The 19099-nt window shown below is 35.3% G+C and overlaps 3 protein-coding genes and 1 pseudogene across 5 annotated transcripts in view; 2 read left to right on the top strand and 2 right to left on the bottom strand.

Annotated features, from left to right (window-relative positions):
• The window catches only part of LOC145113086 (transcription factor DIVARICATA-like), a 1846-nt gene extending 115 nt beyond the window's left edge, over positions 1-1731 (bottom strand). The window contains exons 1-3 of one of the 3 annotated variants that reach the window (XM_079049189.1): positions 766-1731; positions 586-699; positions 1-475 (exon numbers count right to left, since the gene is read on the bottom strand). The exon at positions 1-475 is cut by the window's left edge and continues 115 nt beyond it. In XM_079049189.1, the coding sequence (XP_078905315.1) occupies positions 55-475; positions 586-699; positions 766-1022 (792 nt within the window). In that variant the 5' untranslated portion in view covers positions 1023-1731 and the 3' untranslated portion in view covers positions 1-54. Of the gene's footprint in view, positions 476-585 lie in introns of all 3 variants that reach the window. The other 2 variants (XM_079049190.1, XM_079049188.1) reach the window with 2 other exon arrangements.
• A 5825-nt stretch (positions 1732-7556) lies between these two features.
• LOC145114151 (uncharacterized) lies at positions 7557-8323 on the top strand. Its single transcript, XM_079050153.1, has 2 exons — positions 7557-8121; positions 8208-8323. Exons 1-2 carry the CDS (start codon positions 7557-7559, stop codon positions 8321-8323), a joined length of 681 nt encoding a protein of 226 aa, XP_078906279.1.
• Positions 8324-8970: 647 nt separating this feature from the next.
• Positions 8971-12016, bottom strand: LOC145114150 (uncharacterized). The gene is made up of 5 exons (XM_079050152.1): positions 11679-12016; positions 11044-11620; positions 10315-10954; positions 10104-10248; positions 8971-9052 (listed from the first exon to the last, which is right to left on the bottom strand). Exons 1-5 carry the CDS (start codon positions 12014-12016, stop codon positions 8971-8973), a joined length of 1782 nt encoding a protein of 593 aa, XP_078906278.1.
• Positions 12017-15018: 3002 nt separating this feature from the next.
• LOC145114149 (carbamoyl phosphate synthase small chain, chloroplastic pseudogene) lies at positions 15019-15505 on the top strand (annotated as a pseudogene).
• The last annotated feature ends 3594 nt before the right edge of the window (positions 15506-19099 follow it).

Genomic DNA, 19099 nt, shown 5'->3' with positions numbered 1-19099 from the left:
AGAAACAATCATTTTCAATAATCACTACATATGTTATCAAACGAAAATGTTGGCTCATCCATGAGGGTAATGCATCGCAGGTTGCATCTGAAAAACCATGCTCTGAGATCCACCATAAAATTCATGTAAACCACCATTATCTCTGTATCTCGGAGACATAAACATGCTCCCATTTGTTTGGTTGAATGCCATGGCTGCATCACCACCACCACCACCGGGGTGGTTCCACTGAAACTTACATTGCTCCGGTGATGTTCTTTTATTTTTTGGCAATGAGTTTTGATTTTCATTAACGTTCACTGTTGTTATATCATGAATGCTTGCTCTTCTCTTATCTTTCCCACCCGAAAGTTGCCGGATGAAATACTTCTGAGCATGGCTTGCAACTTGGGTTGGTGTTCTTGTCACAACGTAGTTTCTTGATATATTTCTCCAATCTCCTTTTCCATACTTCTTTAGCCCCAATAGAAACAATCTGTGTGAACAAATTCCCAAATACCCATTTCAGATTACAATCAAATTAATCAAGAAATTGCAAAAAGCAAAGAAAGCAAAAGAAATCTGAAATGGGTTGATGAGACTTACTTGTGCTCTTCTTCTGTCCACGGAACTCCCTTTTTCCTTTCTTGTTCAACAGGGCGACCGGCAGCGACCACATCCACCGGAGACCTCTTTCCTCCGCCGCCATACGGCGGAGACCTGGACGTATTCAAACCATGATTATTCCCCCATTCTAAAGTAAAAGGACAAGTGTTATTATTATACCCATACTTCGGATATAGCCCTGCTTCAATACTGCTCACATCATCTTCCAATTCCTTATACTGTCGCATCACATCAGCCACCGTCTTCCCCGGGACCATCTCCGTCACTCTCTGCCACCGATCAGGGGTGTCTTTATCAAACTTTGCAAGCGCATTCTCGAACAATTTGTTCTCAAGAGGAGTCCATATTCTGCTCTTTAAGCTATCTTCCATCATCCAACTTGACGAATTCGAAAGGATGTCTGTTACCCACTTCATTGAAACTTAATTAAAGCACCCCAAACAATCAAGATCGGATTTTTAGAAGTTTATATTAGAAAATTAGGAGCAGAGAAAAAACAGGGGAGCAAATGTAGGAAGGTTAAAAATCAAGACGCATTTTAAAGGAATCAGAATAGTTTTTTTTTTTTTTTTTTTCTGTTTGCTATGGGCAACCACCCAACCACCTGAGGAATCTTTAAAAGACACACCTTTTTGAAACTTAACCACAATATATTCCCGAAATTAGATTGATAAACATCAAGAAAACCCTAGAAACATTGAACATGATCTGAAGTCTGAACTGATAACAGAAATTGGGGGATGATTTCTAAAATTGGAAAACAGGGAAGTTCTTGACATATCGTTTAGGAAAGGGGAAAAAGGCAGTTGGTAGTTAAAAAATGAGAAGACAGAGTGTTGTGTATGCAAAGGGGGTTTCCTAAAAAGCTTGAAATGGTAAAGAAAATACACAAAAAAAACCCTTCTCTCTCCAAAATAGGAAAGAGTATGTGTTGAATTCTTGGATCTTTGGGTTATGTGAAGGAGAAAAAGGGGTTACTTGAGGACGATTTCTACCCTTTTCTTTAGGGAAAACAGAAAAAAGATGATGAATTTGAGAAGGGAAAAGCAGGAATACCAAACGAGAGAGAGAAAGAAAAGGAGAAGGTGGTGGATGATGATTGGAGGAGATGGTGCTGTGGGCACTGCAATTTAAAAAGAAATAGCACTATTTTAATGTGCACTCTTTCCCTTATTTAAATATATTTTTTTTGTAAAATAATATTGGGAAAATACTGCAAATAGACAAAAAATGAGGGTCAATTTATAAATTTAGTCATAAAAAAAGGTTTTTCCCGATATAGACATGCATTCCGCTGAAAACCCTCCGCGAAGAGGGGGTATTTTCGTAATTTCCACCATATTTTTTTGAGAAAAACGAAGGGGTCTTCTTTTGGTCCCCACTAGTCCCCGTTCCTCTTCGTCACTCCGCATCGGGTCCTCCGGGCTTTGATCGAAGACTTTAAATCCGACGACAACTTCAACTCCGGCACGACTTCAACTCCGGCGACGACTTCAAATCCGGCGAAATCGAGTCGCAGAGCTCTTTCCGTCACCGATGGACCCCGAATTCCCCGATGTTATGGCCGATGGATACGGTTCCCGGGTATTTCTCACATTCTCATCTAATTATTAATGTCGAAAATGTCGAATATGATTCAAATTAGAGGAAAACCTATTTGATTACATTTAATATGTATACAGATTTAGGATTTTTAGGTTTACAAATCACATAACCGTTTTTGAGGATGATCCATTCCGCGGAGGGGGACGTCAGCCCGCAGAGGGTGCTCCGCGGAGTGATGTGTTTCCTCCGCGGAATGTTATAATCCAACTTTGCAGGCCTCCGCGTAGGCTAGATGTCACTCCACAGAGAGGCCTCCGCGGAATGACCTCTAGCCTCCGCGGAGTGATGGTTTTTGCACAATTTTTATTTTTCTGCTTTTAAGTATGTTGCTATTTATTTCATAATAGAATAATATTTTTTTTTCAATTAGTAATGTTTTAAATGAAATAATATTTTTTATTTTTTTTGCTGTGTAGCACGAAGATCTCAATCAAAAAGCGGATTTAACTTTGAAAGGCGCGGTCGGGACTATCATTAAAGACTATTTTCCGCGCCTAACACAATCACAACGAGTATTATTCGAGGATTCCCCCTTTGGAATATTCTTAGGAATGCATATCCCACATGGTGATCCCTTACTTGTGCATATGATGATGTTGCACGAAGTAAGATGTCAACAAATATTTGAAATGGGGAGGTTTCTGTTTGATATAGAGGGGATCCAGTTGGGTTTTGGTGAAACTGAATATATTCTGATTTGTGGTTTAAAAGTTGGTCCTTATGTGGATTTACTCCATGACGAAAAGGGTCAGTCAAATTCAAATCTCCGTGCTCGGTTGTTCCCAGATATTTCTGATGCACGTTTGCGGCTGAAAGATTTAGAAGACTTAATTATGTCCCTGAATTATTTGGCACTACAAGATGAAGATGTTGTGATGCTTATCCAGCTTGTTTTTATGTTGAAGGGTCTACATGGACGGTACGTTAAAACGGGCATTCCTGCAGCAGTATACAAGCTTGCTGATAAAATAGATGATTGGAACAGGTATTACATTTAAAACAGGCATTCCCGCGGTAGTATGCAATGCACTAATTATAATAAATAAATTGAAAATTGCAGGTTTGCATGGGGTACGTATTTCTGGAAATATACTTCGTGAATGATGCATGGAATGTTTAAAAAAATATAAGAGTTTAGAGAATTCAAGCAGGCCAATCCCGAATCGAAGAGAGTACACAAGTATACCGTTCCCGGTTTTATGCTTCCGTTTAAGGTTAGTTTCTAATGCATTTTAATAGTTATCATTGTTTAGTTTTTTATACTATAAAAATTTGAACTTCGTTTTGTATTATATAATAAGTTTGTATCATGACTTTTATAGTATAATAGAACGATACTTACATTTTTTTTCATAGATATGGATTTTGGAGACGTTCCCAGAGGCAACCAAGTTTTATATACGCACGTCGACAGAATTGCCACGGATGAGGCGTGGAGAAGTAAAACACCGTTGAATTGGGTTCAATGTTGTCGAATAATGAACGTGTATGTGGTATGGTTTTTATATTAACAATCATCTATATTTACAAATTCCAATGTATTTTCATGTTAAACTAACAATCTGATTTTTGCAGCCTAACAACCAACTTATTAATGTCGTGGCAAACCCGGAGGAGCTGATGTTGCCGTTTTATGTTCGTTATGTCAATTGGACTCTTAACCCTGTAGAGTCTCCCCCACGGCAATATAGTCCCGTCCGAAATAGTCCACCCCATGTTGCCTCGCCTGCTCGAAGAAGGATGTACAAGTCCGAAATACAAACATCTTCGATTGAATCTGCCACAAATGCTTCTTCCTCGCAACATCTTGAAACAAAAACAAGTTATATGTCACATGACACATCAAGATTGGTAAAGAAGAAGAAGACGAGCACAAAGGCATTAGTGAAGCGCCTACTAGGCGTTGTGACTGACTTAAGTTCTAAAGTAGACCGTGTATTACAGAAAAAAGATGAACCCGACACAAATTTTGAACCAGACAAAGGGTTTCGAGAGGAGGAAGAGATGATAAATGAAGAGGAGGAAGAAAAATATTACCATGATACACATTTTGACTATGATAATATAGGTAGTCATGGTTTGGAGGGGGAATTTGAGTCTACACCTACGCATGTTGAGCCGTCATCGGACGTGGGTGAACATCACACAAAAGAAATGACTCCTATTGTTAGGCCGCAACGAAAGAGGGGTGTTCCATGGTATCAGCGGACTCCGTTCACAGTGGTACAAAACTCATATTTTAAATTTGGTATATTTTTAAAATATTAACGTATTGATAATTTATTAACATGTTAATTTTTTAGATGCAATCCACACCAAAATTGAAGAAAATCACCAAAGCAAAGAAAAAAAAAGTGGTGAAGAGTCCTGAAAAAGCAAATGAAGACATTGTGAATGAAAAGAGTAATGATGTTTCAAATCATCTCCTGCTCGACAGTGTTAAAGCTGCCAGTACGTTGACTTTTTGGAAAGAATGGAATAGGATCTCTTCCAACCTAAACACTAAACATAGGTTGCATATGCTCACATTGGATGTGGAGTTTTGGTTGAGGTTACTTGCAGTTACTGACACTGGGTGGTTAATTTTTTCGGTAACATTCGTTAAATATAATTTTTAACTACATTTTTAGACGATAATTTATATAAAAAACTGTAACATTTTTATCTTAAAATGTACAACATATTGCGATATGGAGTGCCTTGCTCATGGAAAGACGGCCGACGAACGCAAGGTGGACGATATTCCCTCAAGAACTTAATTTGCAAAACGGAAAAACATATTTTCTTAGGAATATTGCAAATGGTGTCAGAGGCCATCCTAAATGGAAGGATGTGGATATGGTTAGTTAAGTTTATTAATTATTTACTTTTATATAGGAAACGAATTAATGACTATTAAATTTGTTTTTGTTTGCAGGTTCTATTCCCCATAAACGTTCCTCATGCCCATTGGTATTTGGCAGTGCTACATTTAGATATTTGGAAAGTACACATTTATGATGCAGCACGATGTATGAATTACTTCACAACGTACTTGACTGGTGGAGAATTCAAAAGTTTTGGGGATAGTATAATCGAAGAGCTAGATGCGTTTGACTACTGGAAGGATTTCCCCGATGGACACAAAGACAACGCAGTTGTAGAGTTTATTGATATTGTAGACGCGCCACAACAAGAATATATTACTAATAGAGGGGATTGTGGAGTATTCATAAGCATGTATATAGAAATGATTGCTTCGGGGGTACCGGTGAAGAGTGATAAGCCATGTAGAGATGCGGGATTTCTCTACAGAAATAGGATGACAAATATTATTTGGGATACTAAATAACTTGATGTTTGGAAGTTTGTATACATTATTATGAAATACTTGTTTTTAGTAGTTTTGTTTAATATAAACAACTTTTGTATCATATATTTTTTGAAACATAATTCACCAACATATATTATGATACATTAAAAAAAACAAATATTTGAAATAACATAATAACATTACAAAAAACATTGCAAATAAAAGATGAACGACTAACAAACATTACATATAACATTACGAATAAAAGAGTCGTCTACATGAAAAAGGGTTTATTTCTAACCAGATTCCAAACGTCCGTATACTCGAACTCAGTTTCATCAAACTGGCACATGTAATATCCGTTCACGTATTCAAGAAGTTCTTCATCATCAGCATTAGAGCATCGCATTTTCTCATAATTGTAGCATCGATTGTACCATGTGACTTTAGTCTTTAAATCCATCCATTTACTAACAATATCGGGTTTTAGTCGTTTTTGTCCTTGTCCCACGTTATAGTTGAACAAAGCTACTAAGCGGGACCATTCATCACCAAGAAGGCAATTAAGGGGAGCTATTACCGACAGACCCTCGTAAACGGTAATCCAGCATCGTGTTAGGACCAACACCTCTGTTGTCGTCCATGGAGATGTACCATTTGTTGGAGCAGACACATTAGACAGATTAGCTGCATTTGAAGACGTTGGTACATTGGATGCCATTTTGTGAAATGATCCCTCACCTCTAATTCGGACGTATAGATACTTGCTTTACTATATATAAAAAGATAGGTAACGCGGAGTGACAAGTCAGTAACGCGGACTGACGAATAGCTATGCGGACTGACAAGTCAGTAACGCGGACTGACGAATAGCTATGCGGACTGACAAGTCAGTAACGCGGACTGACGAATAGCTATGCGGACTGACAAGTCAGTAACGCGGACTGAAAAGTCAGTAACGCGGACTGACGAACAGCTCTCTGCGGAGTTGAAGGGTCTATATATTGTCATGGATGATCGTTGGATATTTGCGGACTGTCATGGCTATATAAAACGACAAAAAATTATGTATCACTTCATCTAATCTATTTTAGTTCATGTAGTTTGTATGTTTTACAATGGGTTCAAACCCATGGACCGCTGACGAGTATTTGCTTCTAACTCGTGCATATATTAATGTCTACGAGAACACCAGTTTGGAGGATAGAATGTTTTGGGTCCTATTATCGAATACGTTCAACACTAACGCTGAAACCACCATAGAAAACCATCGCAACACGCTTGATGTAGCTGCAAAATGGTATGAATTGAAAACAGAAGTTGTGTTATTCAACGATCTTTATAATAAGATTGAAGACGATCGTGTGAATGATACTGAGGAAGACATCTTGGAGGCGGCTAAAGAAGAATACAAATCCATTAGTAACGGACAGAGTTTCGAGTATGAAGCCCCTTGGAATCTTTTGAAAAATGTCCCGTTTTTTTAACTAGTACTGCGTTTTGTATTGTTCTTGTATTGCTTTATTTATATGTAATATGGTATTTATCCTTTATATTATGAAAAATAATTCCCATGTTTAAAAACCATACATTCAAACAGGTTACGCGGACTGACAAATAAGTTACGCGTACTGACAAGTCATTTACAAGGACTAACAAGTAAGTTCTGCGGAATAATGTATACTAATTCCTTATAAATTGGACAAGCATTTCCATTTTTACAAGGTGTCGAAAGTTGTGAAAATGAGTTCAGTCAATCAGTTATTAAGAAAAAGTTTCTCCAGCCTACCGAATTTTTTCCATAATCTGCAAAGAACCAATCCTAACACCTTCATGTACATTACGAAAGATCAGTACAATCGTTTCCAAATTTGTTTCGTGGCATTGGGATGCGTGGTGTGTAATCCCTTATAGTAAATAAATATTTAGTTATTTCAAGTTGTTATATGCCTAATATTCTTATGTTAACTTACAGATTCGTACGTTTCTCACGTCTATGATACCAATCATATTCGTTGGTCAAGTACCTCTAATTGGGGCGTATGTAAGATCCATGTGCATTGCGGTTGCTTTAGATGGAAATCATGAACCCTTTCTCATAGCGTTTGCTTTGGGAACCATAAACTGTGACAATTCATGGTTATGGTTCTTGAGGAGGCTTAAAGAATGTTTAGGTGACAATACAGAAGTTGGTTTCATAAGCCATATGTCTGATGCTATAGACTTTGCAGTTCAAAGAGTCTACCCTAATTCATATCATGGCTATTGTTGTAAAAATATAGCCGAGAAAATACGCGCTTCCATCGGAAGCAATACAGTCATAGAGCAGTTGTTCTGGAAGACTTGTAAAGCGTATAATTTATCTCATTTTTATGCATGTTTGAACAACTTAAAAAATGAGGTTAATGGGAATGATCTTCATTGGCTTGACAATATTCCCATTGCAAAATGGGTACGGGCTTGTTTTCCAAGAGTACGTTTCAATGTTAAATTCATTGACATTCCCGTTGTTGTCAATTGGTTTAAAACAAACACGCATGAGTTTCCAATAACAACAATCATTGAAATGGTCCATGACTCGATGCAAGCAGTGTATCTTCAACGTGCTGCGTGTGGAGGTAATTATAAGTTATGACATCACTCAAATGGTGAATTGATATGTTATTATACGTTATGACATCATAATTTTTGTTTTTTGATTCAGTTCATTTCACAGGGGATTTTCATGGTCTTCTAACCCCTTATGCACTTAAGGTGATTCATAAAAGATTTATCCACTCGGATGGTTGTAGGATTACGCATATTGTTGGCGACAGATAGAAGTGACTAAGTATTCAACAACCGAATTTGTCCAATTAAACCGTAGTATATGTAGTTGCGGTAAATGGCAAAAATGTGGTATACCTTGTGAGCATGCTATAGCTTAACTACAAAGACTCGAAATTGCAGAAATCCAGCAAATGGTAAATTTAAAGTTAAGTACAGCGGTGTATCGAAATGCTTATCAAACTGAGACGGTCAATCCTATTCCAACCCTTAGGCATTGGGAAATACCAGTTGAAAGTGTTGTGGTCTTACCTCCACGACAATTCAATTGAACTATATTGTATGGATCACAACGAATATTAGTTTGTATTCAGTTCTATGTTAACCGTAGTTGTAATGGTCTGTTGGCGTTCTTTACTTTTTAATAAAAAATGTTTACCTTTAAATAAATAATTGTATTCCCATATTTGTAATGTATGGATGACAACGACTAGACAAACAGCTCTGCGGATTGACAAACATTATTGCGGACTGACAAAAAGCTCTGCGGACTGAGAACAGCTCTCTGCGGAGTGGAAGGGACTATATATAGTCATGGATGGTCGTTGGATTTTTGGTATAGAGTTATAAATTTTTTTTAAATTTAAAATGAGTTCATCTTCAACTTTGTATATTTGCTCGTGCAACGAAGTTGATTGTTTCTATTGTGATCCGATCGACCCTTTTCTTGCCCCATCACCAAATTTAAGAGAGACGTATATGTCGTAGGATACTTTGCAACAACTACAATGGGATGAAGAACAACAAAAAAAAAGATAAAGACTCATCTCGAGCTCTCACTGAACGTCGTGACCTCATTGCGGCGGAGTGCAAAGAGGTTGAGGAAAGGATGACAATTACTAAAAAAAATCAAAGATCATGAGGAATGGATAAAAAAAACTAAGAAGAATATCAAACTGTCTGAAAAATGGCTTGCTGACAAGGATGCAGAAATGATAGAACTTGGTAGCCAAAAGGACCGTATGGAAGATAAAATAAGAATTAGGGACGACTACATAACAATGGAGAAAGAAAAGTATCATTTGCAATTCCCTTAAGTTAATTACTGTTGTTGTACGTTTACTATATGTTTCTGGTTTGTTGAATGTATTATCTTCGAGTATTAGTTATTATTCTACTAGTAATTATGCACTAATATAATCATAATATTACCCATCATCTTTAAAATAAACACACCATTTCAAAGTACACAAATTAATGTCCTCTAAAACAAAACATAATTAATTATAAATACAACATCAATCATTCAAATCAAACGTTGAACAATAGTCTTCTCTCTGCGTCCCACTCGTCCAACGCGTCTCTTATGTCCCGTGCGTCTCTAGCGTCTCCTGAGCCCCTCTTGTCCCTTTCCCTTTCCCTTTTGTGTTACTACCTGATGCCGCACTACTTTTTGTAGCCTTTTTTTTGTTTCTTTGGGACCAATGCCGGACAAGTCGCTGCATTATGTGTTGTACTATCACATCTACTACACCTTCTTACTATAGGTTCCTCACCTTGTGACGGGATACGATTTATGTTTCTCGGTCTACTAGCTTGACGTGTATCCATTATCGGGGGTTTAACAACCATCATCTCAGCAGGAATCTCCTAATCACACGGTTTTGGAAGGGGGTAAACCGGCTCCTCATACGTACTTCAGTACGTTTCCATTTTGTAAGCATCTATAGCCAGATGTCCGAAGTTAGTTTTTTTCAAGTGCTTCAAGACCATTATGACATGACCACAAGGCAACCCAGTTCCTTCCCAATATTTGCATGTACAAGTCTCTTGCCTCAGATCAACTATGCCACCATGTTTGAAATCATGAACTTGATATATTGCATCTGAAACACCAGAAACGGACCATCCTGTCGTACGCTCTTCATTTTTACTAACTACTTTTTCAGCCCACTCGGTTAGCACTGTTGAACGTTTCCCTGTAAAGAAGATATATATAATTAACTTATTATTCGACCTAATTAAAGTCCAAATTAAATTCATACCTCCTTCGATGCGACGCTTGTTACACCATTCCTGTGAAAGACGACGGAAGAACTCAAGAAGGGGTATTATAGGCATCTTCCTTGCATCTACAGATAAAGCATTCATGGACTCTGCACTGTTCGAGGTCATGTAATCGTACCGTTTCGACAGCGAATATGCTCTAGTCCACTTAGCACGGGGAATTTCACTTAGATACGCTGCTACTTGCGGCCTAGTAGAACTAAATCTATACCACATTTCTTCAAAAACATTTCTTTTGTAAGCTTTCACAAGCCTCCAAAACAACACTTTTGTTTTATCATTTTTCCCAAACCTGTGTACTATGTTTCCTAGTAGATGAAAAGCACACAAGCCATGATGAGCATGTGGGAAAACATTTTCAATACTAACCCGAATCGCATCGGCCCTATCAGTTACAAAAGTCAATTCTTGACAATCACCAACACATTCATACAACTTTTCAAGAAACCATGTCCAAGTAAGACCACTCTCTTTTTTGCATATTATGTGCGCAAGGGGCAGTATCTGGTTGTTCCCATCCATAGCTACTGCATGCAATATGGTTCCCTTAAAATCACCCTTCAAATGGGCACCATCCATAATTATAACTTTACGACAAAAACGTTTGAACGCTCGTATCTGCAATATATTAAAATGGAACACATAAACACTCTATAGTTTGTTTAAAAAAATTATATATTAAATAACAACAAGTTTTTTGTATTTACCGTGCTCCCAATGGCATAAAAACAACACTCGAAACAATCTTCAAAATCTGTTTGAATATAGGCCAATATACCGGGATTATGCCTCTTCAAATTGTGAAAATAAATAGGAAGTTTGGAAAAACATTCTTCAGAGGATCCCAACAACAGTTCCATAACATATTGTTTTGCACGCCAAGCTTGTTTGTAATCTACATTGATTTCCAGGAAAGCATTCAAATCCCTTGATATTTCATTAGGCCTCCAAATCTTGGAACGAGTTTTTCCCATAATCTCATGCAATATAGTACCCATCACTTTTTTATTAGCATGCTTATGATTAGGGTGTATCTGTAATGACGAACATGTGTGCACGTTGTTGAAAGTCCTGATTTCAAATTCATCAGTGGGATCAAGGCGTTTTGCATATAAACGCCAACAACAGTTCTCAATTTCACAATATACCTCATAACGATTTTTGTTAGAATGTTTGGTCTTAAACTGAAACTTTTCTCTGGTTGCTTTAAGACTCAAAGCAAATATTAGTTGTTGTTTGTTATCATATGTTTGACGAACAAACATATCATCATTTGGACCTAAACTGTGAAATGGTCCGGGTTCAACAATAGGATCAGGACAATCATGTATGGGAGGCATACCGTAAAATATGTCTGAAGCTTTTTTTCCCCTGTGTGAACTCATCTTCTGACCATCCTTCATTTGACTCTTCACCGTCTGACAAAGTTTTGTCAGTCAGTGTTCCAAACTCATATAAATTTTTTTCTTCAACCGTATTCACTGCCACAGTTTCTTCTTCTGGACACTCTTCAACATTATCAGATACAGCGTTTTCAACATTGTATGGTACAACTTTCTGAACCGCTTCTGTCTTTTTGACCAATCCCTGAAACACCTCTAAATACAAATGCACAATCTCCTTCGTTTCAGAAATTACATTTCTGAGTTGATGAACATCTGCTTCGTCTAAAATATTCATAACATACCCATGAACCGGGTGTTGAAATGACAATGATATATTACTATTGAACACATTAGCCTTACTTTTGACCAAATCAAACAATATTCGACGATCAAAATTTGGCGGAAGCAGTAAATCTAAGTTGTTAAACTTTGGTCTAACGTAGGTGTTAATCCCATTACTTATCTGCTAAAAACCCCCCGTACATAAAATAACAAAACTCATATTTTTTTTGAAAATCAAATGAAAAGAACTGATCTATCGACCAAATGGAGCTAAAAAAATGAAAAAGAACACTTTGTATCAAAAAACCGTCTAAAATCCGTTCCAACCACCCATTCCGCAGAGACATTACTCTCTCCGCGGAGGTATTTATAACCTCCAAACAACTCACTCCGCGGAGGTGTTATTGTATCCGCAGAGGGCCTACGCGGAACACTATTTTAAACGTTAAAAAATCATAGTTTCGGGTGGTCCGCGGAGATGACGTCATTCCGCAGAGGTCCGCGAAGGGTCCTCCACCGAATGTATGTCTATAGCTGGAAAAATCTTGTTTTATGACTAAACTTAGAAATTCACCCCCATTTTTTTGTCTATTTGCGGTATTTTCCCAATAATATTTAACAAGTGTTTGGAATTTCGCTTTCAGAATAATTATTGTGTTTGAAAATTAAATTATAATAATTTAAAATTATGTAAAGTGAAGTAATTTTTTATGTATAATTTATTTACTTGTTTATTCAAACCTAATTATTTCATTAATCCTATCCTAATAAATAAGAGCTTTTTTTGCCACGTGGCATACTCTAAGCCCCTTCCAATCTATTTTTCCCGCTCCAATGTTTAAAGTGAAATACCAACACTGCCCTTGTCCTTATCCTTTATCCTTAGGTTACGATTACGATTGCGATAAACTCCATCCTTCGCTTCATCTTCACATTCTTTTTAATTCTCCCTTCGTTTTACCTCTGATCCTTCTCCGATGTTTCTTCTTCTCTATAAAATCAAAATCTAAATTCTAACTCTTCCAAATGAATTCAGGTATATTACGTTTTCCCCTAATCTTAAATATCAATAATTTTCTTCCTCTTTTTTTCTCTTGCTTCCAACGACCTTAATGGTGAAACCTTCAATATTAATCATTTTCCTAATGTACTTAACAATCTCTATATTTATACTATAGAGATTCCATCCAAGCCATTCGAAAATCAGTAATCGGCCCATTCCGTTTTTGGAAGGGCTTCAAGTTAATTTGTAGGTTTTTAGGTTCGATAAGATGTACAGCGAGTGCCAATGTATTGATTTAAATCAAAATTCAAACTCTCTCAAATGAATTCAGCAAGTTACGTTTTCCCCTGATCTTCAATATCAATCATTTTCTTCTTCTCTTTTTCTCCTGCTTCCAACGACCTTAATGGTGAAACCTCCACCCACTGAATCAGGTATACTAGGGTTTTAGTTGAATTGCGACCTTTATCACATTGTTCTTCCCAAACCCATTTCCCATCTTACATCTTTGTTGCAGGTAGGGTTTTAATGAGTTTAGACAACCTGTATGACTCCTCATCAGTTCAATTGTGAAATCGTGCGCATAATGGTCTTGTGCTTGGAGATGCAGTGCTGGTAATTTACTGTTTCTTTCTACTTCCACTTTACAAACCAACTGTTTGATACAATGCCCAAGTGAAAGTCGTGTTAATAGTTTTCTAATTTTGTTTAAGAAATTAGCTCATCATTTACTATGTATTTGGGAATTCATTCTAATCTATAACATTTACGAAATGTTATTAGCACATCTGTGCTTCAACATCCTTTATCACATTGTTTTCATCCATCTTATTCAAGAAAAACATAAAAATTACTTTTATGTGTAGGGCTGTTCATTATTTGGATAAAACTGAATTATCCAATTGGACAATTTGGATTGGACAATTTGGTTCGGATATTCGGATTTTTGGATTGGTTTTCAACAAAACCGAATTATTATTTTGGATTTCGGATTGGTTTTGGTTTATAAAATAAGAACCGAATAGTCCAAAAAAACCGAATAAAAATTTATTATTTATTTATTTATAATATATATCTATAGTTATTTACTAATTTTGTAATTTATTATTTTCAAATAGGTTCAAAACGTTTCACCCGATAAAAAAACATTAATATGCATTTTCTCTAAAAAGTTTTATATCTATAAAATATTTAACTATAATATATCTTCTTAGTAGAAGCTTATAAATTTCAAATCACAACTAAATAATTTGTTTTTGCTTCTTGTGTGAAGTTTGGTAATATTATAATTATATGTCCTTTTAAAATGTCTCGGTTTTTGAAAACTGAATTATAAAAACCGATCCAACCGAATTGTAATTGGATCGGATCAGATCGGATTTGAATTTAGTTTGGACTATTCGGATCCATGTTTTGAAAACCGAAATCAATTTGGATTCACTTGATTGGATCGGATCAAACCGATCCATCCAAACGAACACCCCTATTTATGTGGGATAAAAATGAACTGCTGATTATAACTTTGAATGTAGCTAAAAATTACTTTGATCTGCATATATAATTCTGCTTTATTTCTTCTATCTGTTTTCATTGTTTTGTGTATCCACATAGCTAAAAAGAACTTCTGGAGATGTCACGCACATGGGATATCGTTGGTAATGGCCTTGTCTACTCTATATGATATGGGAATCTTAAAAAGACCAAAATGTCCTCATTATATATGTTTAAATACGATTCAGTTTTTTCACTGAATTGCATTCCATTTCTTTGACATTTTCTGCAGGTGTGGATTTAATTTCTATCGTCTCTTGTAAGAAGCCTTATGAATGGGTTGGTAAGACCGATATGGAATGAGATTTTAACTCCAACAAAAGGCATGGCGAGACTTTTCATGTGAGTTTCTTTTATAAACGCAACCAAGTGTCGATGTACATGTTCTGAATTGTTGATTATAGCATCCTACTTTCATTTCTTCTTAATAGTTTTAACTTATTTATTAAATTCCTGTTTAAATGAAGGTGGTGGCATATGATTTTGGAATCAAGCACAATATATTGAGGCGATTGGCATCCTATGGGTGTAAAATCACGGTTGTTCCTTCAACATGGCCAGCATCTGAGACTCTTAAAATGAAACCAGATGGGGTACTTTTCAGCAATGGACCAGGTGACCCTTCTGTTGTACCTTATGCTGTTGAGACAGTGAAGGCTATTATTGGAAATGTTCCTGTTTTTGGAATTTGCATGGGACATCAGTTGCTTGGTCAGGCCCTGGGTGGGAAGACATATAAAATGAAATTTGGTCATCATGGAGGAAATCATCATGTTCGTAACCTCAGAAATGGAAGTGTTAAGATTAGTGCCCAGGTATTATATATTAGTATCATTATTGTTATTAATAAATATTATTAACTTAATGGGGGGAATACATTTGTTGCAGAATCACAATTATGTGGTTGATCCTGAATCACTTCCAAATAGAGTGGAAGTTGACTGTTAGTCAGCAGACTTTTTTTTTCTTTCTTTTTCAACATAAGATAAAATTATTAGGTTTAATTTTTTGGCAATTAACGTGTAATTGTTTCTTCATGTGTTGTTTTTTCTTTGACATGGTATTCGTAATTGAATTCCAAACATCAATGTATCTTTAAACTTTTCTTTAAAGGGCAAAATGAAAAATTTGCAAGTAAAAACGCTTGAAAAACAACCCCCTTAGTACAAAAAGAGAAGTTTTCAATCTTAAAAAAACAAGAGTGATTAATGTAAACTTAATTAAAAAACTAAAACAAACGTTTACGTAAACAACTATTAACCGACTTAATCATTGTAATTGTATCATTGAATTTTGAACACATGTCGAGGAAAGTTACATCATTAATCAATTCCTTTTAAATGTTTAATAATGCTTTATTTTAGGCTCGTCCAAAACTAATGCAACAATAATTAGTTATAAATGGAGACTGTTACAAATTTTAAATAAAACAAATCAATTAAAAAAATGTCGATAGACATCATTATACATTTTAGATGAAACAAATTAATTAACAAAATAATATAAATTTTGAGATATGAAAGACCAGGATCTGGCCCATGACAATTATATGAAAGACCAGGATCTGGCCCCCGATAATTATATGAAAGACTAGGATATGGCCTCTGGCTGTTGTATGGAAGACCATGATCTAACCCCTGGCAGTCGTATGTAATACTGGGATTTGGCCCTCAACATTGCAAGGAGAGACCATGATTTTTCCCATGGCAAGATGTAAGACTATGATTTGGCCCATAGCATTCAGCCGGGGTTGGAGCAGACCCGATATTTCATGTATGTTTGTTACGTATCTTTATGTGGATAGGAGATTTGGTTGTTCGACGCTAGAGTCGAACTCTTGTGTGGATGCATTGTATGTATTATGGGATATGTGGTATACTAGGGGACTCACTAAGCTTTATGCTTACAGTTGCGGATTAAACATTTTGCTGGTCGTTCGTGAGAAGAGCTTGGCATGACTGTACACACGCATTGAAGATGTTCGTTTCCGCAATTTTGTAAATTTAACTCTGATAATGTATGGTTTTAATCAATCAAATGTTACTAAAGGTTTTTGAAGTAAATTTTTATATGGTTATTCTTTTTTTTAAATGAAAAATCTCTTTGTAATTTTCGGGATGTTACAAACCAGAACCGAGTTTAATGGACCGAAACCGGTTTAGTGGGCCACCGGAAATTGAAGGGTTATAAAAAATATGCCTATGGATTTGGTTCTCAAAAGTTTTTTATTCTATTCTATTCCATGATATCTTTTATTTTTATTTTCCGCATTGTTGTTGAGTTTTTAGTTAGCTTTAAACTGTCATATCTGCTTCGTTATAAGTTCGTTCGAGCTGATTTAAAAAAAAAAATTATAGTTCATTATTTGGCAATAGTTATAAACTCCATAAACACCTTATTTGCATGTGTATTTGGTTCTCAAAATGAGATTCAATCATTCTAATATTTGCATAATACAATCCGGAGGACAATGCAAGTAATTTTTCCAAAAGATTTTTCTTACCCGATATCATTTTTGTAATATTGAGATAATCTTTATCACCATCATTAGTTGTTTCAACATGATATCCATTGGACCGAATATCCTTAAAACTTAATAAATTTTTTGGTGATTTTGACGAAAATAATGCATCACCAGTTGTAATTATTGTCCCTTATGGTAATATTATATTCGCTCTTCCGGAGCCTTCAATCATTTTTGCATTACCTATTATTGTATTAACATTTGCTTCTCCAATTGATAAATAAGCAAAGTATTTTTTTTCATTATTAAAAATGTTGTGTGTCCTTGCACTGTCTGCAAGACATATATCTTTCTCATTTCTTTTGCAAATATCCATATTTCTCTTCAATAAATAAATAAAACATAAGAAACATTCGACTTAGAGAAATAAAGTCATATTTTATTACTTTGAGAAGATTGGGATGACATCATTTCTCATGAAACGAATATGATATAAAAACATGATAAATGACATGAAACAAAACTATTATATATTATTTTTCCATCACCATCCATAGCACCACTTATCCCTTCTGGGTAGACAAGATAATTCGCAACATCCAAATGTGCCATTTTTTGTTGATTTTCGTGAAAATCATTTTGAATAAATTTGTTTCGATATTTTATTTTTCTTTAGATTTTAGAGAAGCTTGATAAAGATTAACAAAATGCTTTGGAGAGTGGCATGTACAAGACCAATGATTGGTCACTCCATATCGGTGACAAATATTTTCAACTTTCTTTTTTCCCTGACCACTTTTATCTAGGATGTGGGTTTTTGTTATTTTCTAACTTCTAGTGGTTACTTGTAATCTTTTTATTTTTATGATAATTATGATAACCTCCATGACCTCGGTTATACCCAAAACTATTATGATTATATGATGTTGCATTCACTTCAGGGAATGCACTAGAACCGGTCGAGATTGATTGATGATTTTACATCAATAACTCATTGTTTTGTTTAGCCACAAGAAGACATGAGATTAATTCATATTTATTTTAAACCTTTCTCAAGATATTGCTACTGCAGGAGCATGTTAGTAGTATGAAAAGTAGAGAAAGTTTTCTCTAGCATGGTCTTCCATAATGAAAATAGTAATCAAAACAAAGACTTGTATGTTAAGGAATTGTTAGTTAAGAAATTCCATAAAATAAGTTGTAAGCATTGTACATGTGAACTTATAAAAAATACATACCTGAAAATGACAAGAATAATGAGTTAGAGCTCTATGGTAGAGTCGTGCTGATAACGTGTTATAAAATATGAAGCTAATAACAAGATAAATTATAGATAAAGAAAGACATGAGAATAAAGAGAACTTTTATTCCAATACTTATGATGAAATCATCAACTTTCTAATACATATGGCTCACTATTTATACAACCAAAATAAGATGAAAGATGAATGCACATTATGATGGTGCATTATTACACTCATAAAACACATTGAAATGGTTGTTACTAATTGTAAATAATGTTAGAGAGTTATGGGAGAAATGGGGAATCCAATGGTCATTCATAAACTAATATTTCATAACAATATCAATTTTGTTTTGTTTCTGTTACAACATTGTTGCTAAATTTTTAGTTAGCTTTAAACTGTCATATCTGCTTTGTGATAAGTCCGTTCGGACTGATTTTTTTTAAATTGTATTTCACTATTCTACAATAGTTATAGACTCCAGAAACACCTTATTTGCATATGTATTAAGTCACTTACATCCCTCCAAAAATGATATATTAGTTATCTTTTGTTTCTGTTACAACATTGTTGCTGAATTTTTAGTTAGCTTTAAACTGTCATATCTGTTTCTTTATAAATCTGTTCGGGCTAATTTTTTTTTTAAATTGTAGTTCACTATTTGACAATTGTTATAGACTCCAAAAACACCTTATTTAGATATGTATTGAGTCACTTACAACCTCCAAAAATGATATATCAAATCTTTTTTATAACATTTTTTTGATAGATCGTTCTTTTGCACGAGTTGTTGTAACCCCCGTGAGTGAAAATTGTGTAACATGTTGAGAAATG

This window comes from Lactuca virosa, chromosome 5, assembly GCF_052849685.1.
Source record: "Lactuca virosa cultivar CGN04683 chromosome 5, Lactuca_virosa_CGN04683_v6, whole genome shotgun sequence".
Classification (NCBI taxonomy): domain Eukaryota; kingdom Viridiplantae; phylum Streptophyta; class Magnoliopsida; order Asterales; family Asteraceae; genus Lactuca; species Lactuca virosa.
The sequence above is the reverse complement of the archived record's forward strand: the minus strand, read 5'-3'. Positions and strand labels throughout refer to the sequence as shown.

Excerpts from the sequence above, each read along its gene's own strand:
- LOC145114150 (XM_079050152.1), bottom strand. The coding sequence starts at position 12,016 with ATGAATATTTTAGACGAAGCAGATGTTCATCAACTCAGAAATGTAATT. Across the intron at positions 10,249-10,314 it reads CAAGCGTCGCATCGAAGGAG|GGAAACGTTCAACAGTGCTA; the intron begins GTATGAATTTAA and ends TCTTCTTTACAG. Across the intron at positions 9,053-10,103 it reads GGTGGCATAGTTGATCTGAG|TTGTTGCAAAGTATCCTACG; the intron begins GCAAGAGACTTG and ends ATCCCATTGTAG.
- LOC145114151 (XM_079050153.1), top strand. The coding sequence starts at position 7,557 with ATGTGCATTGCGGTTGCTTTAGATGGAAATCATGAACCCTTTCTCATA. Across the intron at positions 8,122-8,207 it reads TCAACGTGCTGCGTGTGGAG|TTCATTTCACAGGGGATTTT; the intron begins GTAATTATAAGT and ends TTTTTGATTCAG.